This window comes from Tamandua tetradactyla, chromosome 4 (genome assembly GCF_023851605.1).
Source record: "Tamandua tetradactyla isolate mTamTet1 chromosome 4, mTamTet1.pri, whole genome shotgun sequence".
Classification (NCBI taxonomy): Eukaryota; Metazoa; Chordata; class Mammalia; order Pilosa; family Myrmecophagidae; genus Tamandua; species Tamandua tetradactyla.
This window is the reverse complement of record NC_135330.1, coordinates 5,336,944-5,360,757: the sequence shown is the minus strand read 5'-3', so window position 1 is coordinate 5,360,757 and position 23,814 is coordinate 5,336,944. Positions and strand designations below refer to the sequence as shown.

At 36.4% G+C, this 23,814-nt stretch overlaps 1 protein-coding gene across 6 annotated transcripts in view; it reads left to right on the top strand.

The window, feature by feature from the left end:
- Positions 1-23,814, top strand: part of RPRD2 (regulation of nuclear pre-mRNA domain containing 2) — a 186,211-nt gene that overhangs the window by 91,291 nt on the left and 71,106 nt on the right. For all 6 annotated transcript variants that reach the window (XM_077156141.1, XM_077156140.1, XM_077156145.1 and 3 more), the window contains exon 2: positions 19,626-19,755. In XM_077156141.1, the coding sequence (XP_077012256.1) occupies positions 19,626-19,755 (130 nt within the window). The remainder of the gene's footprint in view (positions 1-19,625; positions 19,756-23,814) is intronic.

Below are 23,814 nucleotides of genomic sequence, written 5' to 3'. Positions count from 1 at the left end.
GATAAAAAGGAGCATCAGACACAAGGTTTTCACAATCAGACAGTCACATTGTGAAAGCTATATGTCATTATACAGTTATCTTCAAGAAACATGGCTACTGGAACACAGCTCCACATTTTCAGGCAGTTTCCTCCAGCTTCTCCACTACATCTTGACTAAGGAGGTAACATCTATTTAATGCATAAGAATAACCTCCAGGATAACCTCTCGACTCTGGAATCTCTCAGCCATTGATTGACACTTTGTCTCATTTCACTCTTCCCCCTTTTGGTCAAGAAGGTTTTCTCAATCCCCTGATGTTGAGTCTCAGCTCAGAATTTCTTACTTTTTTTTTTTTTTTAATTTTTTTATTAATTAAAAAAAATTACAAGAAGCACAAACATTCCCAATACATATACTCAGCAATTCACAATATCATCACATAGTTGCATATTCATCATCATGATCATTTCCCACACATTTGCATCAATTCAGAAAAAGACATAAAAAGACAACAGAAAAATAAAACAAAAACAGAAAAAAAAAATTTTACATACCGTACCCCTTACCCCTCGCTTTCATTGATCGCTAGCATTTCAAACTAAATTTATTTTAATATTTGTTCCCCCTGTTATTTATTTTTATTCCATATATTCTACTCATCTGTTGACAAGGTAGATAAAAGGAGCATCAGACACAAGGTTTTCACAATCACACAGTCACATCGTGGAAGCTATATCATTATACAATCATCATCAAGAAACATGGCTACTGGAACACAGCTCTACATTTTCAGGCAGAGAATTTCTTACTTTTGATGAAATACCTTTATATATATATTTTTAATGGATTGTGCTCTTGGTTTCTTATTTAAGAAATTTTTGTCTAACCCAAGGTCACAAAGATTTTTTCTTAAATTTTATTCTAGAGGTTTTAAACTATTTTAGGTTTTATATTTTGGTCTATAATTCATTTTGAATTTTTTTTTGTAAGTGGTATGAGGTATGAAACAATTTTATTTTATTTTATTTTATTTATTTTTTAATATGAATGCCCAGCTGTTTCAGCATCATTGAGCACCATTTGAGCAAAAGGTTTTTCTTTCTTCTTGGAATTGCCTGTGGGCCTTTGTCAATACTCAGTTAACTATATATATTTGCTTCTATTTCTGGATTTTTTTTTGTCATTTTGTCAAGATTACATGGTCTTGATTACTGTAGCTTGTGTTGAAATCAGGTAATGTGAGTCCTCCAACAAAATTTTCAAAATTGAGATGTCAGTGGAGGAAGTAACAGCAGATGTGGTGGATTAGCAAGAAAACTATAAGTAGAGCAGGAAGATGTAATTGAATTGCTGCAATCTCTTGTTAAAAGTTTAATGAATACTTCTTTTGGAAGAGCAAAGAAATTGCCTTCTTGATTGGCATCTACTCCTGGTGAAGATGCTGAGAATATTGTTGAAATGACAACAAAGGATTTAGATGATCACAAGCACTTCATTGATAAAGCAGTGGTTTGAGAAGATGAACTCCAGTTTTGAAAGACGTTCTGTGAAGAAAATGCTATCAAACAGCTTCACATACTACAGAGAAATCTTTTGTGAAAGGAAGAGTTGATCAGTGTGGCAAACTTCATTGTTGTCTTATTTTAAGAAGTTGCCACAGTCATTCCAGTTTTCAGTAACCACCACCATGATGAGTCTGCAGCCATTAACATCAAGGCCAGATCCTCAGCCAGCCAAAAGGTTGTGAGTCACTGAATCCTCCGATGATGGTTAGCATTGTTTTTAGCGATAAAGGTTTTTTTGTGGGGGAGGAGAGTTGGTGGTGGTGGTGCATGTTTTCGAAATCAAACCTGAGTCTCCCATACGGAAGGTGAAAATTCTACCACGGAACCACCCGTGCACCCTAAAGTATTTTTAAATTTAATTATTAAATGATGCATGTACACCGTTTTTTAAAAGATATTATGCTGTTGCACACTTAATAGACTGAAGTATAGTATACACATAATTTTTTTTTAACTTTTTTTATTGCATAGTATAATATATTTGCAAAGCAAAGAATTCAAAAAGGAATAGTTTTCAAAGCACTCTTCAACAAGTGATTACAGGACAGATCCCAGAGTCTGTCATGGGCTACCATACGATCCTCTCATATTTCTCCTTCTAGCTGCTGTAGAACATAGAAGGCTAGAGTGCTTAAATATTTTTTTATCATCACAGTTGACTTTTTTCCTTTCTTTTTTGTTGTGCAAAATAACATATATACAAAAAAGCTATAAATTTCAAAGCACAGCACCACAATTAGTTGAAGAACATATTTCAGACTCTGACATGGGTTACAATTTCATAATTTTAGGTTTTTACTTCTAGCACTTCTAAAATACTGGAGAGTAAAAGATATCAATGTAATGATTTAGCATTCTTATTAATTTGCTAAATCTTTCCATACCTCTCTTTAAGGTTGTTTGGACTATGGCAATTATACATTTTTGATATTGGAAGAGTCTGTCACTAATATGTAGGAAGATGGAATTAACTGATGTTCTGGAGAGGCTGAACAGGAAACCATCCAGAGGTTGTAGGTTTCTGGAAAGTTACTCTAGTGCATGGAATCCTTGTAGAATCTTATAAATTGCTCTAGGTGTTCTTTAGGATTGACTGGAATGGTCCTGGTTGGGGTTTGGCAGGTTATGATAGGTAGGTAGCAAGGTCTAACTGAAGCTTGCCTAAGAGCAACCTCCAGAGTAGCCTCTCAACTCTATTTGAACTCTCTCTGCCACTGATACTTTATTAATTACACTTCTTTCCCCCCTTTTGGTCAGGATGGAACTATTGATCCCATGGTTTGTCCCTGGGAATCATCTCCCACGTCGCCAGGGAGACTTTAACCCCTGGATGTCATGTCCCATGTAGGGGGGAGGGCAATGATTTCACTTGCAGAATTGAGCTTAAAGAGAATAAGGCCACATCTGAGCAACAACAGAGGTCCTCCAAGGGTAACTCTTAGGCATGCCTATAAATAGTCTAAGCTTCTCTGCTACCTACATAAGCTTCACAAGAGTAAGCCTCATGATCAAGGGCATGGCCTGTTGATTTGCATGTCCCTAAGGTTTGACACAGTATCAGAGGATTCCCTGATGGTAAGGTTTACTAGTTCCATGTTTTCTTCCCTTTATCAGGGGGCTTTGCTAATACTTTTGATTATCTGCTTCATATACTCTAGGATGTTTCCAGGCATTACAGTAACCTATACAGGATTAAAGGACCTCTTTCTTATTCTGTGCACCCTGTGTTTGAATTGTTCAAATGAGCTTTACGAATAGGTTGAATTAGATTATACACTACAGAAAACTTCAGTTCCATATCAAATAAATGTTTCTTCCATTGCTTTCAAATAGTATGTGTGGTTCTAAAATAAGACACTGTTTTCCTTACCCCTGTGTTCTGAATACTTTAACCCCAACCAGTTCAGCTTCGTTCTTATTTCTAAATATCAAGTTATGTATATAAAAAAAAAGCCTCTCAAAATCCGGAAATAATAATCACCACTACAGACTTAATGTGTCTGCTCTAAAAGCTTATAATCTAGACCCCTGTTTTCTTACAAGCATTTTCCAAAGGTGACCATACCATTGTTGTTCTTTTGCTTCTGGCTTATTTTGTCTCACCAGCTGTCCCACATGTTCATTCACATCATTGCATACCTCACAACTTTGTTCCTTTTTGTAGCAGCACAACCTTCGTTCATAAGTATGCACTGTCTTTCACCATTCTACTTCTCCATCAGTGCATCCTTCAGCCACCTGCATTCATTGAGCATCATGTAGAAGGCCCAAAGTCCACAGTCCATCAACATTCTCAATTTTAGATCATTTCATTTTTCCCAAGGGAAAGAAAACCAATACACCAAATAGGATATCTAAACCTCCTCTTAACTCTTGTCCCTCTCTGCATTATTTACCTCTGCTGTTGCTGTGGTAATGCTGATGTTTTCCTTTTTGAACATAGCTCATAGCATGCAATAGCAGTTTTCCCCCTGTACCCTAGACTTAAGCACTCTTTATACAAGAATCATATCTTTGAAGTAATTCTTATGAGAACTAATTCATATTTCTAGTGTGTATCAGTGGACACATAGAGTTTATACAGCCCCTTTCAATCTTGTTAGTCTTCAATATGGTAATACTACTTCTAGACCCACTAGAGAATCACCTTCACTCCTTTCTATTCCCTTACATTGGAGTTCAAGCTCATTAGCTAACAGTTCACCCATCTCCAGCTTCTATGTATCTGTAAGTCCCCTACATTCTGTATTATAAGGCTCTGATTAGACTTTTATGCTGGTCATAAAAGTGGAATCGTACGGTATTTTTCCTTTTGTGTCTAGCTAATTTTGCTCAGCATTATGTCCTCAAGGCTCATCCATCTTGTCATGAACTTCAGGACGTCATTTTGTCTTATTGCTGCATAATATTCCATTGCATGTGCATACCACATTTTGTTGATCCACTCATCTGTTGATGGGCATTTGGTTTGTTTCCGTATTTTGGCAATTGTGAATTATGCTGCTATGAACATCGGTGTGCAAATGTCTGTTTGTGTTGTTGCTTTCAGCTCTTGTGGGTATATGCTAAGTGGTGCTATTGCTAGGTCATAGGGCAACTCGATATTTCGTTTTTTAAGGAACCACCAAACAGTCTTCCATAGTGGCTGCACCATTATACATTCCCACCAGCAGTGCAGAAGTTTCCCAGTTTCTCCACATCCTTTCCAGCATTTATAGTTTCCTGTTTGTTTAATAGCAGCCATTCTTAATAGGTGTGAGGTGATATCTCATTGTAGTCTTGATCTGCATTTCCCTTATAGCCAGTGAAAATGAACATCTCTTCCTGTGCTTTTTGAGCCATCTGTATTTGCTCTTCAGAAAAATGCCTATTCATATCTCTAGCCCATTTCATAATTGGGTTGTTTGTTCTTTTGTTGTTGAGTTATTTGATGTCTTTGTATAAACAGAACATCAAACCTTTGTCCCATATGTGATTTCCAAATATATTCTCCCATTGAGTTGGCTGCCTCTTAACCTTTTTGACAAAATCTTTTGAGGTGCAGAAGCGCTTGATTTTCATTCCTACCCAACATCCTTAACCTTAAAACTCTGCAAAACATAATTAATCTTTCCCAGATAATTTGGAGAATATAGCTGGATCTTATAGGGATCCTGAGGGATTTTCAAAGGAACAATGTTAAACTGAAACAGGATTCAAGTTATTACCATGTTTGTCCAGTTTTAGTAGAGGGTTTATCTCTTTGCGTAGGGGACTTGCGATGGAAGGGATGATGGCTCGTAAAATTCCAGCCTTCCTTCAACATTTAATAATTAATCGCTCCATTTGTGGGTTCCATTTCTTCCCCACTATCAGAGCCACTGCTGTGTAGTAGGGTATGTTAAAATGTCTAAGCTGATTGCTGCTTAATGGGCTTTCAATGAGAGCCAGAATGTTCTAAATGGATGATGGGTCTTCAAGCACCAGAAGAAATGAAGAGGCCTCTTACATCTACTACTCTGTAGGAGACACCAGGATTTACCAGTGGGAGAATCTCACTTTAGAAATAAGGAGTTTTACATGATGGCTCAGAGGCTTTGGGGTCTGGTCTCCTGCTTGTTCTTACAAAGAGAAGCACTTGATTTTGAGGAGTTGCCCCATTTATCTATTTTTTTCTTTTATTGCTTGTACATTAATTGATTTTCTTATGTTGAACCATTCTTGCATTCCTGGTATAAACCCCACTTAGTCATGTTGTATAATTCTTTTAATGTGCTGTTGGATTCGATTTGCTAATATTTTATTGAGAATTTTTGCATCATGTTCATTAGTGAGATTGGCCTGTAGTTTTCCTTTCTTATACCGTCTTTATCCGGGTTTGGTATTAAAGTGATATTAGCATCATAAAATGAGTTAGGTAGAGTTCCTTATACTCAATTTTTGGGAAAAGTTTGAGCGGGATTGATATTAGTTCTTTATGGAATGTTTGGTAAAATTCCCATATGAAGCCATCTGGCCCTGGGCTTTCCTTTGTAGGAAGATTTTTAATGATTGATTGAATAACTTTACTTGTGGTTGGTTTGTTGAGATCTTCTGTTTCTTCTTTGGTTAGTGTAGCTTGTTTGTGTGTCTCCAAGAATTTGTCCTTTTCATCTAAGTTGTCCAGTTTGTTGGCTTATACTTGTTCGTAGTGTTCTTTTATGATTTCTTTGATTTCTTCAGGGTCTGTGTAATGCACCCCTTCTCATTTCTGATTTTGTTTGCATCCTCTCTCTTTTTATTCTTTGTCAGTCTTGCTAGTGGCCCATCAATTTTGTTGATTTTCTCAAACAACCAACTTTTGGTTTTGTTGATTCTTTCTGTTGTTCTCCCATTCATTTATCTGTGCTTTAATCTTTGTTATTTCGATTCTCCTATTTGCTTTGGGGTCAGTTTGCTGTCCTTTCTCAAGGTTCCCCAGGTTTGCTGTTAAGTCCTCGATTTTTCCTTTTTCTTGTTTTTTAATATAGGCATTTAGGGCAATAAGTTTCCCTCAGCACAGCCCATTGCCCCATCCCATGAGTTCTTATAAGTTGTTTTCTCATTTTTGTTCATGTGCAGATAGCTCCTGATTTCTCTAGTAATTTCTTCTTTGACCCACTGGTTGTTTAAGAGTCCATTAATTGTTCTCCATATATTTGTAGATGTTCTCTTTCTTTGGTGATTATTGAGATTCAGCTTCATTCCATTGTGATCAGAGAAAATGTTTTGAATAATTTCAGTATTTTTAAATATATGAAGACCTGTTTTTTGCTGCAGCATATGATCAGTCCTGGAGAATGTTCCATGAGCATTAGAGAAAAATGTATAATCTTGTTCTTTGTGGTGCAATGACCTATGTATGTCTGTTAGGTCTAATTCTTATCAAGTTATTTAACTTCTCTGTTTCCTTGCTAATCTTCTGTCTGGTTAGTCTGTCTGTGGAGGAGAGTGGTGTAGTGAAGTCTTCTACTGTTATTGTTGAAACATCTATCGCACCCTTCAGTTTTTCCAGTGTCTGTCTCGTGTACTTTGGAGCGGTTTGATTGGGAGCATAAGCATTTATGATTGTCATATCTTCTAGGTGAATTGACTCTTTAATTAGTATATAGTGTCCTTCTTTGTCTCTTATGATATCTTCACATTTAAATTCTATTTTGTCTGATATTAGTGTAGCCAGTACCGTTTTCTTTTGGTTATAACTTGCGTGGAAAATCTTTTTCCATCCTTTCACTTTGTTTTTTTTTTTTTGGATTTTTAAAAAATTTATTTATTAATTAAAAAAATAAACAAAATAAAACAACATCCATTATCAGTAATTCACAATATCATCACTTAGTTGCATATTCATCATTTCTTAGAACATTTGCATTGATTTAGAAAAAGAAATAAAAAGATAACAGAAAAAAGAAATAAAACGATAACAGAGAAAAAAAGATTATACATACCATACCCCTTATCCCTCACTTTCATTTATCACTAGCATTTCAAACTAAATTTGTTTTAACATTTGTTCCCCCATTATTTATTTCTATTCCATATGTTCTACTCGTCTGTTGACAAGGTAGATAAAAGGAGCATCAGACACAAGGTTTTCACAATCACAGAGTCACATTGTGAAAGCTATATCATTGTTCAATCATCATCAAGAAACATGGCTAATGGAACACAGCTCTACATTTTCAGGCAGTTCCCTCCAGCCTCTCCATTACATCTTGAATAACAAGGGGATATGTGTTTAATGCATAAGAATAACCTCCAGGATAACCTCTCAACTCTGAGAAACTCTGTCTCTCAGCCATTGACACTTTATTTTGTCTCATTTCACTCTTCCCCCTTTTGGTCGAGAAGGTTCTCTCAATTCCTTGATGCTAAGTCTCAGCTCATTCTAGGGTTTTTCTCAATCCCTCGATGCTGAGTCTCAGCTCATTCCAGGATCTCTGTTCCATGTTGCCAGGAAGGTCCACACCCCTGAGAGTCATGTCCCACGTAGACAGGGGGAAGGCAGTGAGACTGCTCCTTGGGTTGGCAGGAGAGGCCACATCTGAGTAACAAAAGAGGCTCTCTTGGGGGTGACTCTTAGGCCTAAATTTTAAGTAGACTTGACTTATTCTTTGTGGGGTTAAGTTTCATATGAACAAACCCCGAGACTGGGGGCTCAGTCTATAGCTTTGGTTGTCCACACTGCTTGTGAGAATATCAAGAATTCAACTTGGGGAAGTTGAATTTCTTCCTGTTCTCACCATTACCCGAAGGGGGCTTTGCAGATACTTTTCCACTCACTGATCGAATCACTCTGGGATTCATCGGGGCATCACTCCGGACAAACCAGCAAAATCTCATGTCCTACCTGAGATTGCAAGTACTTATGGCATTCAATCAAACTATCTACATAAGTCATATTAGGAAATGCACTAGTCAAAATATAAATTTTGTAACAAATAAACATTTTTTGCTTTAGTCTCACACAGAAGGTGACATTTTAAAATATTAATTACCATCTATTTTCAGTACCCTGCAATAATGACATTCCTTTATTCTTCCTCATGCAAAAACATTTTTAAAATTTGTACATTGTACATTTCACTATTATTATACACTATAGGCATTCCTAGATTATACCATCTCAATCTTAAACATCTATCTTTCTTTCTGATTTCATTTATGTCCGCAACCCTCCTCCCTCTATCATACTCTCATGCAGCTTCATTCAGTGTTTTAACATAATTATATTACAGTTAGGTAGCATTGTGCTGTCCATTTCTGAGTTTTTGTATCAAATCCTGTTGCACAGTCTGTATCCCTTCAGCTCCAATTACCCAATATCTTACCCTATTTCTAGCTCCTGATGGTCTCTGTTATGAACAGAATATTCCAAGTTTATTCACTAATGTCAGTTCATATCAATGAGACCATAAAGTATTTGTCCTTTAGTTTTTGGCTAGTCTCACTCAGCATAATGTTCTCAAGGTCCATCCATGTTGTTACATACTCCATAAGTTTAAACTTAAGCTCTTGATTAACAAACCCGAGGAACAGGAGTACAGTTCTGAAAAGAATTTTTTTCTTCTGCTGTGTTTCTACTGCTTAACTGCTCTTTAGATACAATTGCAAGGCTTCTCAGGCTCCAACTGCCCCAGGAAAGGGTGGAATTAAATTTGTCTGAGAGACAAAGAGCCTGGTCAGGTGAAAGGAGGTTAATTCCTTGGAAGCTGTGCCTTCCCCAGGAGAGGGGTGGTGCCCAGCTCAGGTGGAATCCCTCACTCAAGGAATTCAGACCCCAGGGCCTAGAAAACTGAAGCGATTAAAGTCAGCCTACAACTTCTCCTCTGACTCAACCATGCGCCCAGCAGGGAGAGCCAGCTGAAGTTAAAGGTACCACATCACTTCATGCTGGTGGGACCCACAGGAAGACAAGCACCACATACTGGGAAGGATAAAAAAAAAAGAGTTCAGAGGTTTCACAGGAAAGTCTGTCAATCTGCTGGATCTCACCCTCAGGGAAAACTGATGCAGATGACTTTTTCCTCCTGAGAGAAGACCAGTCTGTACAGGGAAAATCTGACAGGGGTATATAATAAATAAGTAGTCACTCCAAAGGGGCATATTAAAAAAAAAGGCATCATACAGGCAGGACAAGGAACAAAAACTGAAAAATTCTGATCCATTAAACAAAACCCATGCTAGCAGTCTAGAATAAGCTGAACTGAAAGTCAAGGAACAGATAGAGAACAAGGCCAACCAGCAAGAAAATCCTAGGTAAAAGAGTGAAAACAATTGCCAGAATAAACGAATTAAGGAAATTAAATGCCTAGGCCATGAAAAAATAATAAATCATACTATGAAAATTAGACATGGCCCATACAAAGGAACAAACCAATAATAATAATGAGATATAGGAGTTGAAACAATTAAATCGATGTTCGAACAGACATGGAAAATCTCATAAAAAATCAAATCAGTGAATTGAGGGAGGATTTAAAGAAGGCAATGGGCAAAAATAAAGAAAAAACTGAAAGTCCAAAAGAACAAATGACAGATTTTTTAGGGAATGAAAGGCACAGTAGAAGAGATGGGAAAAAAAATGTAAACCTACAATGCTTTCAAGAGGCAGATACTGGATTAGCGAATTGGAGGGCAGATATCTGAAAACCGACAAGCAAAAGAAAAGAATGGAAAAATATGAGCAGGGATTCAGGGAACTGAATGACAACATGAAGTCCACCTATATACGTATTGTGGGTGTCCCAGAAGGAGAAGAGAAGGGAAAAGGAGGAAAAAAACTAATGGAGGAAATTATCACTGAAAATTTCTCAACTCTAATGAAAGACTTAAAATTACGGATCCAAGAAGTCCAGCGTACCCCAAAGAGAACAGATCCAAATAGACACATCCAAGACATTTAGAATGTCAGATGTCAAAGAGAAAGAGAGAATTTTGAAAGCAAGAGAAAAGCAACCCACCACATACAAGGGAAGCCCAATAAGACTATACGCAGATTTCTCAGCAGAAACTATGGAGACGAGAAGACAGTTGGATGATATATTTAAGTTATTAAAAGAGAAAAACTACCAAACAAGAATTCTATACCCAGCAAAATTGTCCTTCAAAAATAAGGGAGAAATTAAAACATTTTCAGGCAAAAAATAACTGAGAGAATTTGTGACCAAGAGACCAGCTCTGCAAGAAATACTAAAGGGAGCACTAAAGACAGATAGGAAAAGACAGGAGAGAGAGGTGTGGAAGAGAATGTAGAAATGAAGACTATCAATAAAGGTAAAAGGAAGAAAAAATAGATGTGACACATAAAATCCAAAGGGCAAAATGGGAGAAATACTGCCCTTACAGTAATAAGACTAAATGTTAATGGATTAAACTCCTCAATCAAAAGACACAGACTGGTAGAATGGATTAAAAAACAGGACCCATCTATATGCTGTCTACAGGAGACATCTCTTAGACCCAAGGATAAGCAGAGGTTGAAAATGGAAGATTGGGGAAAAAATTTCATGCAAATGACACTCAGAAAAGAGCAGGAGCAGCTATACAAATAGTGAACAAATTAGACTTCAAATGTCAAACAATTAAAAGAGACAAAGAAGGATACTACGTATGAAAAAAAGGAGCAATTCAACAAAAGACATAACAATGATAAATATTTATGCACCAAGCCAGAGTGCTTCAAAAATACATGAAGCAAACTTTGAAAAGAGAAATAGACACATCTACTATAATAGTTGGAAAATTCAATTTCTCATTCTCATCAATAGTCAGAACACCTAGACAAAGGATCAATATAGAAACAGAGAATTTGAATAATACAATAAATGACCTAGACTTAACAGACATTTATAGAACATTATACCCCACAACAGCAGTATGCACCTTTTTCTTAAGTGCTCATGGATCATTCTCAAGGATAGACCATATGCTGGGTCACAAAGCAAGTCTCAGTAAGTTTAAAACGATGGAAATCATACAAAACACTTTCTCAAATCATAAAGGAATGAAGTTGGAAATCAATAATAGGCAGAGTGTCAGAAAATTCAGAAATATATGGGGGATCAACAACATACTCTTGAACAACCAGTGGGTCAAGGAAGAAATCAGTAGAGAAATCAGCAAATATCTTGAAGCAAATGAAAATGAAAACAGCATATCAAACTTTATGGAGTGCAGCAAAGGCAGTGCTAAGAGTGAAATTTATTGCCCTAAATGCCTATATCAAAAAAGAAGAAAGAGCAAAAATCGAGGAATTAACTGTCCAGTTGGAAGAACTAGAGAAAGAACAGCAAGCTAACCCCAAAGCAAAAGGACCTTAAGAAATAACGAAAATTAGAGCAGAAATAAATGAAACTGAGAACAAAAAAACAAAAAATAAAAATCAACAAAACCACAAGTTGGTTCTATGAGAAAATCAATAAGATTGACAGACACTTACCAAGGTTGACCAAAAGGAGGAGAGGATGCAAATAAATAAAATCAGAAATAGAAGAGGACACATAACCACTGACCCTGCAGAAATAAAGCAGGTAATGAGAGGATACTACAAATAACCTTATGCTAATAAACTAGACAATGTAAATGAAATGGACAACTTCCTAGAAAGGCATGAACAACCAACATTGACTTGAAAAGAAATAGACAACTTCAACAAACCAATCACAAGTAAAGAAACTGAATTAATCATTAAGAAGCTCCCCCCCAAAAAAGTCCAGGACAAGATGGCTTCACATGTAAATTCTATCCAACATTCAAGAAAGAATTAGTACCAATCCTGCCCAAACTCTTCAAAAAAATGGAAGACGAGGGAAGGCTACCAACCTCATTGTATGAAGCCAACATCACCATCATACCGAAGCCAGACAAAGTTATTACAGGAAAAGAAAATTACACACCGATCTCTCTAATGAATATGGGTGCAAAAATCCTCAACAAAATTCTTGCAAATCGAATTCAGCACCACATTAAAAGAATTATACACCATGACCAAGTAGGATTCATCCCAGCTATGCAAGGATGGTTCAACATAAAAATCAATAAACATAATACATCGTATCATCAAATCAAGGCAGAAAACCACATGATCATCTTAACTGATGCGGAAAAGGCATTTGACAAAATTCAACATCCTCTCTTGTTGAAAACTCTTCAAAGGATAGGAATAGAAGGGAACTTCCTCAACATGATAAAGGGAATATATGAAAAATCCTCAGCTAACATCATCCTCAATGGGGAAAAATGGAAAACTTTCCCCCTAAGATCTGGAACAAGACAAGGATGTCCACTATCACCATTGTTATCCATATTGTGTTGGAACTTCTAGCCAGAGCAATCAGACAAGAAAAAGAAATACAAGGCATCAAAACTGGAAAGTAAGACATAAAACTCTCAGTTTGTAGATGATATGATACTATATGTCGAAAGCCCCCAAAAATCCACAGCAAAACTACTAGAGATAATAAATGAGTACAGCAAAGTGGCAGGTTACAATTTCAGCACTCAAAAATCTGTAGTGTTTCTATACACTACTACTGAGCATATGAGGGGGAAATCAAGAAAAAAATTCCATTTACAATTGAAAACAAAAAATAAAATTAGGAATAAATTTAACTAAGGATACAAAAGACCTACACAAAGAAAACAACAAGAAATTGCTAAAAGAAATCACAGAAGACCTAAATAAATGGAAGGGCATATCATGTTCATGAATTGGAAGACTAAATATAGTTAAGAGGTCAATTCTACCTAAATTGATTTACAGATTCAATGTGATACCAATTAAAATCCCAAAAACTTACTTTTCAGAATAAAAAAACCAATAACCAAATTTATCTGGAGGGGCAGGGTGCCCCGAATAGCTGAAAATATCCTGAGAAAGAAAAATGAAATTGGAGGTCTCGCACAACCTGACTTTAAGGTGCATTACGAAGCTACAGTGGTCAGAACAGCATGGTACTGGCATAAAGATGGATACTCAGCATCAAGGGATTGAGAAAAACCCTAGAATGAGCTGAGACTTAGCATCAAGGGATTGAGAAAACCTTCTCGACCAAAAGGGGGAAGAGGGAAATGAGACAAAGTATCAATGGCTGAGAGATTCCAAACAGAGTCAAGAGATTATCCTGGAGGTTACTCTTATGCATCAAGTAGATATCATCTTGTTATTCAAGATGTTATGGAGAGGCTGGAGGGAACGGCCTGAAAATGTAGAGCTGTGTTCGAGTAGCCATGTTTCTTGAGGATGACTGAATAATGATACAGCTGTCACAATGTGACTGTGTGATTGTGAAAACCTTTTGTCTGATGCTCCTTTTATCTACCTTGTCAACAAAGGAGTAGAACATATGGAATAAAAATAAATAATGGGGGAACAAATGCTAAAACAAATTTAGTTTGAAATGCTAGTGATAAATGAAAGTGAGGGATAAGGGGTATGGTATGTATAATCTTTTTTTTCTGTTATCGTTTTCTTTTTTCTGTTGTCTTTATTTTTTTCTAAATCGATGCAAATGTTCTAAGAAATGATGAATATGCAACTATGTGATGATATTAAGAATTACTGATTATATATGTAGAATGGAATGATATGTTAATATTTTTGTTTGTTAATTTTTAAAATTAATAATAATAAGGAAAAAAAGAGCCTAAGTTTTACAGTGCTCTGTGTATCTCCATGTCTTATGTGCCTCTTCTTTTATTTTACGGTCCAGACCTTTCCAAGTATTTTGTGCTGTCCAATCCCAAAAACCTCTGTCGTCACCCGTGTCCCTCGTCCCATGTCATCACACACCCCGCCTCACTGACTGGGAGAAAAATTGTAACTTTAGCCTTTATTGAGGGTGTAGCTGAGCTAGGGACCTGTTTTTAGTAGTCAGAATTTGTTCATTAATTCCACAGTTGGAGCTTGGTTGACCTCAGCCCCTTGTTATTAAAGTCTGTTTCCTTTCCCCTTGGTGAACCAGCCATTGGGGGAGGTTTTTACCAGCCTGCTTGGCTTGGGGGACTCGCTGTTCTGGATGGCATTGCAGATGGTCCAGCTTGTCCAGACTGGTGTATGCTGTGTGTTCGGCTACTGATGTGTCCCCAGCAGTTGTTTTGTACTGTTCTTGGCTATTTACTAAGCTGCTCTGGAGGACAGATGAATTCTATACCTCACTAAGCATCATCTTGGAACTTCCTACTCTGCCATTTATTTAACTGCCCTTCAGTTTTAGCTTCTTATGCAAGGGACATGTTCTGGGACATTGAGCCTGCAATAAGTTTCCTTGTTCAATCCTTCAACCTGCCCCAGGCTAGATTGGCAGAGACATACATGCACCCTACTGTGTGGGTAAGGGCTACTCTGCTCCCTCTGGAAATGGGACCAGCAACCTCCGCTGGAAGTGTGAGCTGGCTCCCCTCCAAGCCAGGGAAGCGATAGAGGAAGGGCCATCAAGGGAACCGTGAAGCTTTACTATCTGTTTTTTTGTTTTTGTTTTTTTCTTTTTTTGTACGCTGTATGGCAGGTTCACGTTTCATTATTTTTCCATGTGAGTATCCTGTTTTGGCAGCACCATTTGTTGATGTGTTGTTTGTTTCTTGTTTGCTTTTTTGGGGGAAGTGTGTGGACAGGAATTGAACTTGGGTCTACCATTTTTAAGTTGCCTTTTTTTTTTACATTTGGTGCTCATCCAGTTACTACAACTTTTTAACCTATTTTCCAAAGCTCTGAGAATGCTGGTTATACCAGTACAATTTTGAATATTAGAGGTGAAAGTAGGCATCTTTGTCTTGTTGATAGTGAGGGTAACAATTTTATTTTGAAGATTTTAAAGCTTTCCTATTGTTAGTCCTTCTCCCCTCTCTATATTGTTAAAAAGATGCTCAAGAGAATGGAAATATTCAACTTCCCCGTTGAGAGAATTTCTGATATTCTTGCAAGCAATGTGGATAACCAAATTGGTAGTATGAGCCCTCAGTCTTGGGGTTCGCCCCAATGGAAGTTATTCCTGCAAAGGATAGGCTAAGCCTATTGATAGTTAAGTCTAAGAGTCACCCCCAGAAAACCTGTTTTTGCTCAGATGTGGCCTCTCTTTCTAAGTCAATTTGCAGTTGAACTTCAGTGTCTATTTCCTAAAAACAAGGATTTTTTGCTTATGGGGTGTTTTGTAACCACTCTACGGCCACCAAAACAGGAAATTATCATTGATACAATGCTCCCATTGAACCTGCAAATCCCAGTTGAATTTTTCCAGTCGTCCCAATATTGGTCTTGAAAGGTGTGCAGAGTTGTATATTACATTTAATTGTCATGTCTCTTTAGTTTTCTTCAGTCTGGAACAGTTCATCCGTATTTCCTTGTCTTTTATGAACTTGATATTTTTGAAGTATTTAGGCCAGTAACTTGTAGAACATCCCTAAATTTGTGTTCATCTGCTGTTTCCTTATGATAAGATTCAGGTTATAGTTTTGGACAAGAATATCATAGGAGTAATGTGTTCTTTTTTTTTTGAGGTACTTTTTTGTTGTTGTTAATTTTTGTTGTTGTTAAGAAAACAGAATACACTTAGAACCACCACAGTGGATATGTTAGTTAGCTTAACCATAGGCATATTTAAATCAAGTATCAATATAATCATTGTAAAGCCTCTGTTTGTGCAGTAAGTTTCATACACCAATTTAAAATTAAGGCAACAAGGAAAAAAATAAAATCTGTGCTATGTCAGTCTGTCCCATTACTGTTGATAACTTTGATTACTTGATTAAGATGCTCTTTGCCAGATTTCTTTAGTATAAGTAAAGGGGTATTTTGTGGGGAAATAGTTTGAGACTGTATAAATGTCCTGTTCCTCATTAAACTTTATCTCACTAGCTTTAGCAGTCATTGATTACTTCAATCAGTTTTTACTGCTATGGTTGCCAAGTGCTGATTTTCTGCTTCGATCAGTCCTTCTACCTTCATTAGTTAGTATTTGATCATAAGTTACGCTTTTCCCTCCCATTTATTTTTTTTTCTATTGTTTGTACTTCTGGGCTATATCCTTTCCGAGTACGTATTTATTTACTAAAAAAATTTTTTTTCCTTGTATTTATTTTGATACTTAAATTCAGATCATTAAAGAAGGCTGAGGTGTTTGGGCTTTTCTAATAAGCTGTGAGAAATCATGATAAATGAATAACTTTTGCTTATTAGAAGATGAATTTGGCAATGATGTACACAGTAAATTTGAGGGTACTAAATCTAAAGGTAAGGTAACCAGCTAGGAGACTCTTGCAGTAGTTATCCATGTCAAAGATGATGAGGCCCAGCAAAGAGCAGTAAGTAGGAAGAAAAGAAGAAGAAAGGTTAAACTTGAGAAATATTATTGGATATAAAATGGCTGGAGATTTATTAAGTGGGGATGAGGTTGGGATAGGGAGGATTCAAAAGTGCTAAATTATAGAACTGCAAGAGTAGTAACAGCTGGAAAAGAAGGAAGAGATTTAATAATGCTGGAAAATCAAGCTTGAGTGGAATTTGAAGTGGATGTGTACTTTACTGTTAAAGGGCAATGCAGATCTCCTGTCTCTGAATATGAGAATAATTGATATATAGGTAGTAGTAGTAATAGTAGTAGTAGTACTTGAAGCCATGCAAGTGGATAATTTTGTTGACAGTATTTTATTTTCTGTAACCTAAGCATTGTGCTTAAATGCTTTACATACATTGTATCGTTTAATTCTTATAAGAACCCTGTTAGGTTGTTGTCATTTTACAAAGGAGGAAAATGATATATAGAGGAATTACATGTAAGACCACATAGCCACTTATAAATGTCAGCCAGGAATGGAACAGATCCCTATCTGTCTAAGCATGAACTCTTAAAACACTCTGTCATGAGTGAGTAAGTGAATATGCTTAAGAAGAGAACCCTGGGAGCACCAGCTATTAAAGGAGGATGATCACAGACATGGTTGTGGAGGAGCAGCCAGAGAGGTAGGACAAAACTAGAATGGTTGTGACAGAAGCCAAAAGAAAATTTGCTGTAATGGATGATTCTCTGTGCCAAAAGCCCCAAAGAAATAACATTTTAAATATCTCTGTTGGGTTTAATAAGTGGGAATTTATTGTTAACCTTGGCAATTGCCGTTTAAGTGGAGTGTTGGCAACATAAGTGAAATAGAATAGTTTATATAAGACCCCTGATATAGTAGATTTCATATTTTAAGGGGGAAAAAAAGGCAGCTCCTATAATTACAAAAGTTGTAGTGGATGTTAAAAAGCGAGACATGAGTATACAAAACTTTCTGCTCCCCGAATCTGAACGATCTTAATTGAAAGCAGGGAAGGAAAGGAGCATGGCTAGAGGGGAACCTATTGTGGTCACAAGAATTCTTGCTTAGCATGGGACAGATATGCATATAAATGTGTTTGAAGAGAGGGGAAAGCCAGAAGGAAGAGAGAGGTTGAAAATAAAGGGAAAAAGCAAGAATAGTTAAATGGAGTATAAAATTCCCAAGGAGGGAGGAGGAGCTAGGAGTAGTACCTGGTGGAGGGATTATATTACTGTTTAACAAGAAGAGTAATACTTTTTATTTAAATAGGCAAATTGATTTGGATGGTTTAAATCTGGATACATTTTTTGAGGAAAGATAAGTTGTATGAGTTCTGCTTTCTTTGTGGAATAGTATGTAAGCTTGTCTCCTGATACTGAGGAGGGATATGGTAAAATGGAAGGCTTGACAAGAGTGGTAAAAATTTGTGATAGTTGCTACTGCAAATGGGAGAGGATGCTGATAAAGGACATGTAGGAGGATTGTAGTACTCAGGGGCCCTACAGAAGTAGGAGACTATGAGTTCATATGATTTCAGTCTTCCTGATAGTATTATTTTTATTCAGCAGAACCCAGAGGCAGAAATAAAGATACAGTAAAGGCATTCAGTTAGATTGATTCAGATTTAGGATTCTATTAAGTGTATGTAATAGAAAGCTCAGTTGGGGAGGGATAATGAGGTCAGGGTTTTGAGAAAATAATGACTTAATAGTGGATCAAAGAGTATGGAATTGACAAAGAATTGAATATTGAAAGATACTATGGAAAATAAAAGAACTGAGGTTTTGATAACATTGAAAAACAAATATAATGGAAGTAGGAAGCTTTGGTCACAGAAGGGGAATTAAAAATGTACAAAGAAGTGGTTCTTAGAAACACTGAATTTGAGATCGAGAAACTGAGGGTTTGTATAATGTGATGGATCAAACATGTGGACTTTGAAGATGCCCAGGAAAGTAATAAAACTTGGGATGGCTCTGCTCAAGGTGGTAAATTGATTGGGGCCTTTTCATAGCACTTGAAAAAGCTTAACCTGAGTGTATACATGTATCAAATTATTTATTTCCCAAGACCCTCACCTAATGGTGAAAGTAGCAGCAGAACCCCTTTTCCAATTAGTGTCTTTGAGTGATGTCCAGATTGGTTGATGAAGAGTCTCAATAGTAATCATGATAATTTTTTAAATCCTCTTTTATTGAATTTAAATCTATTCACACACTGTACTGATGATGGTTTTTTAATATAGGTGAGATTAAGCAATTTCCCTAAGGTCACATTCTGATTAGATTCCAACTCTCGTGCTCTTTTTTTTTGGGGGGGGGGGGGGGCTGCTCTGTCCAGAAATCGAACCTGGGTCTCCCTCATGGAAGGCAAGCATTTTACCATGGAACCCCCTGTGTCCCCTACCCATGCTCTTTTCAATAACATTCTTGGTGTTTCTTCAACAAGTTGAGCTTGTTCAATTCAACTTTTTTAGCTTCCCAAATATTTGGGAGAGCAATTTAGTTTTATTTTAGCTTCTCCGGAATTAATGGGTTTTTAAGTGCCAAACATCTACAAAATGAAATAGAAATCTACTTGAGTGCCTTGAACAGAAACTAAACCTGAACCAGTCAAAATTTTTAGGAATCAGGTTCAGTATATTGATCCATTAGTTCATTTGTTCATCCACCCATCTTTCTTTCTTAACTAGTGGTTTACACAATTTGAGAAGTTTTTGGAATAAGTTCAACTAAATATAAATTAACTCATTTGCTTTTACTTATTTTCTTTTGTCACCTTTAGCTGCCTATCCCCACCGTTTGAATCTCTTTTACCTTGCCAATGATGTCATACAGAACTGTAAAAGAAAAAATGCAATTGTATTTCGTGAATCATTTGCTGATGTACTTCCTGAAGCAGCTGCTCTAGTGAAGTAAGTAAATTTTTATTACTCTTTGAAATCTAAGCTTAGAAAATTTAGAATTTCATTTTCTTCCTTCTCTCAATAAGAACTGTAATAGCTATGCTGGTTTGAAGATCCAAGGATATTTTGCCCAAATGGTTCCTTGTAACTTTCCTACTAATATATACATTTCCCTTTTAAAAACTTCATCTTTCCTTTCTAGACAGCTTTCCTAGTATTTATTCTCGGCCTCTCTTATCCTATCTTGACCATTTGCATCTGCTGGTCTTAGTCTCTATCTCTGCTTCTTTCAACCACTGCTTCTGTTTGTAAACATATTTCCTTTCTTCTTTCAGTGCCTTCTGAAGTGTTGCCCCCACCCCCACAAAAACTGTATAATTAAAGAGAAATGGAAATACATGTTCTATTTTTGTGCTTTGTATACAGCATTTCTTGGAGTGTATTTCATGGAATATGAGTCCTATGAAGTGGTCAGAGAAGAAGGGTTCCATGCTCAAATAAGTTTGGAATCTGACACAAACTTCATTTCCTTTCTTGATGATTTCAGAGTACAGACTAACATGTCAGTAATCTGATTTCTTTTGGGGCTTTGCAATACTAATTTTAAAGCAGCATTTCCCAGACATTGACCGTGGATCCCTGGCTTTTTTTTTTTTTTTTAACTTTTAGGAAAAATAAGAAATAATTAGTATCCAAAAATGTTTGCTTATTAATTTGAAAACTTTTTATAAGTCAGAAATTATGTTTGATGTTCTTAAATCCATTTGTTGCCTTCCTTTAGTCTGACCACCTGTTGAACATCTAGTGGTGAAAAAATTCCTCTCCCTTTGAAAATTCTTCTCCTGAAAGACTTTCACATATTATTGCAACTTTAGCTGCAATCTTATATTCTCTAAAACACTGGAACAGCAAAATACTGATACAAATGAATAGGTACTTTAAAATAGTAAAATACCTAAGTATTTTCTCGAGTTATGTACTATTTATGAGTATTAACACATTTGGTAGTATTAATAGTGTTAATACACATTGGTAATAATATTAACTTAATGATTCTTAAATCTTCCTTTGAATTGTTAGTGTAAAATGTTAACCTTGGTATTCCAGAAGAGTAATATATGATCCAACTTGAATGCACTACGTAATAAAGATTTATTTTTATATATGTCAGTAGTATACAAAATAGTAACAAAACCAGCTACCATCTTTTGAACACTCGTATTTGACCATATACTGTACCTAAGCTTTATGTGCTTCAATTTATCCTGTGAACAACTTTATAAGATGGATACTGTTTGATCTCCATTTTAAGGAGGAAACTGTGACGTAGAAATGTTCACTTACTGTCTAAACTCTCACAGCTACCTTAAGGATAGCCAGAATTCCCACTTAAGACTATCTGCACCACAAAACCCATGTTTTTGTCACTTAACTACTGATCTGTACTCCTTCTTTACATGTGTATACCCACTGTAATTTTGAGTGGGAAAATCAGTCCATTGAATGATCTGTACTTAGAGTTTCCACTATAAATATCACTATAATTTCTTTAAAACTTAGTCTGTTATTTCTGAGACTTTTGAATTTCATGGCCTAGTAAAACTTTTTTTGGGGGGTGGGGGTGGGGGAACAATTTTAGGTTGTCAATTTTATTTTAGCATGTGTGTCAATTTGAAGGTATTATGTACCCTAGAAAAACCATGTTTTAATCCTGATCCAATCTTACGGGAGCAATTGTTTCTTTTAATCCTGATTCAATACTGTTAATTGGAATATTTTAATTAGATTATCTCCAAGGAGATGTGATATGCCCAGTTGAGGGGTGTGACCTTTGATTAGGTGGAGATGTGACCCCATCCATTCCAGTTGGGTCTTGATTAGTTTATGGAAATTTTTTAAAAGAGGTAACATATTGGAGAAATGACAGAGCCTACAAAAATGACAAAAGCTTCAGAGCTGGCAGAAAACTCACAGCAGAGCTAATGCAGATGCAGACACGTGAAGAACAAAGACACAGATGTTTAGAGATAACTTGGAGCCCTTCAAACGTTGCCCTGAGATGTTAAGCAAGCCAGAACCTGGAGAAAGCTAAAGGAAGCTAAGAAATGAAAGCCAGTCCCAGAGAAGCAAACTGAGGAGCCTCCACAGGAACGGAGGCTGAAAGCACAGAGCCCAAGAGCAAGGGACTAGCACGGGATCAGCGTGCCTTCCCAGCTAATAAAGAAGGGTGCCAGATACATCAGCTTTTCTTGAATTAAGGTAGATTTCCCTGGATACCTTAGTATGGACATTTCCATAGGTTTAGAACTCTAAATTTGTAATTTATTAAATTTCCTTTTTAAAAGCTGTTCCTGTTCTGTCACATTCCAGCAGCTTACAAACTAACACACCATGTAAAGATATTTTCAAAAACAATTAGTATTACCACTATTTTACAGAAGAAAATAGAGAGGACAGAATAAAGTATATTCCTTTAAATTAAAATTTTAAGCTTTTAAGATTTTCTTAACTTATTACTGATTATATATGTAGAACGGAATGATCACGTTAATGTTTTAGTTCGGTTGTTGTTAAATTTTTTTTAATTAATAAATTAATTAAAAAAAGATTTTCTTAACTTGTTGAAGGATCTCTTCAGATACCTATAGTAAACATCATACTTCATGTGAAAAAAAGCATTCCAGTTAAAGGCAGAAGGCAAGTTTGACTTATCATCATTACTATTTATCATTATGCTGGAGGTCCCATTCATTTATGATTGATTGATTGATTGATTGATAGAAGAAAGGAATACAGCTTAGAAAAGAGACAGAATTGTCAATGCTTGCAGATACTCTACAATAGTAGTAAATATTTTAGACTTTGTGGACCATATGGTCCCTATTGCAGTTATTAGCTCTGCTATTCTAATATAAAAGCAGCCATAGAAAAGTAAATAAACGGATATGGCTGTTTTCTAATGTAACTTTATTTACCAGAACAGCCCACAGGCCAGATTTGGTACAAAGTCTATAGTTTGCCAACCCCTTGCCTATATAGAAAACTCAAGAAATTCAGCCAATAAAAGTTTGGCTAACCAGCTAGATTCAAGAGGTTTCTATAAAAGCAGTAGTTTTTCTATATATGCTAAAGTAGCCAATTTAAAAATGTAATTGGAAAAAAAGCTCCATTTTGCAACAAAAAGTAAACCCTTCCCCAAATAAAAGAAACCCCACCCAGGAATAATGTAATAAGTATGTACAGCTTTCATTAAAAAATTTTAAAATTTTACTAAAGGATATTAAAGGAGGCCTCATACATGAAGATATATACCATTTTGTACAAAATTTATATTTTGACTAGTGCATCTCCTAATGTAACTTATGTAGACAGCTTAATTGAACACCATAAGTACATGGAACCTTGAGTAGGACATGAGATTTTGTTGGTTTGTCCAGAGTGATGTCCCGATAAACCCCAGAGTGTTTTGAACAGTGAATAAAAAAGTATTTGTAAAGCCCCCTTGGGGAATGGGGGGAAAATTCAACTTCCCCAAGTTGAATTCTTGATATTCTCACAAGCAGTGTGGACAACCAAAGCTATAGGCTGAGCCCCCAGTCTTGGGGTTTGTTCATATGAAACTTAACCCCACAAAGGATAGGTCAAACCTACTTAAAATTAGGCCTAAGAATCATCCCCAGGAAAACCTCTTTTGTTGCTCAGATGTGGTCTTTCTCTCCGGCCAATACAACAAGCAAACTCACTGCCTTCCCCCTGTCTGCATGGGACATGACTCCCAGGGGTGTGGACCTTCCTGGCAACGTGGGACAGAAATCCTAGAATGAGCTGAGATTTCGCATCAAGGGATTGAGAAAACCTTCTCGACCAAAAGGGGGAAGAAAGAAACGAGACAAAATAAAGTGTCAATGGCTGAGAGATTCCAAAGAGTCAAGAGGTTATCCTGGAGATTATTCTTATGCATTAAATAGGTATCACCTTGTTTTTCAAGATGTAATGGAGAGGCTGGAAGGAACTGCCTGAAAATGTAGAGCTGTGTTCCAGTAGCCATGTTTCTTGAAGATGATTGTA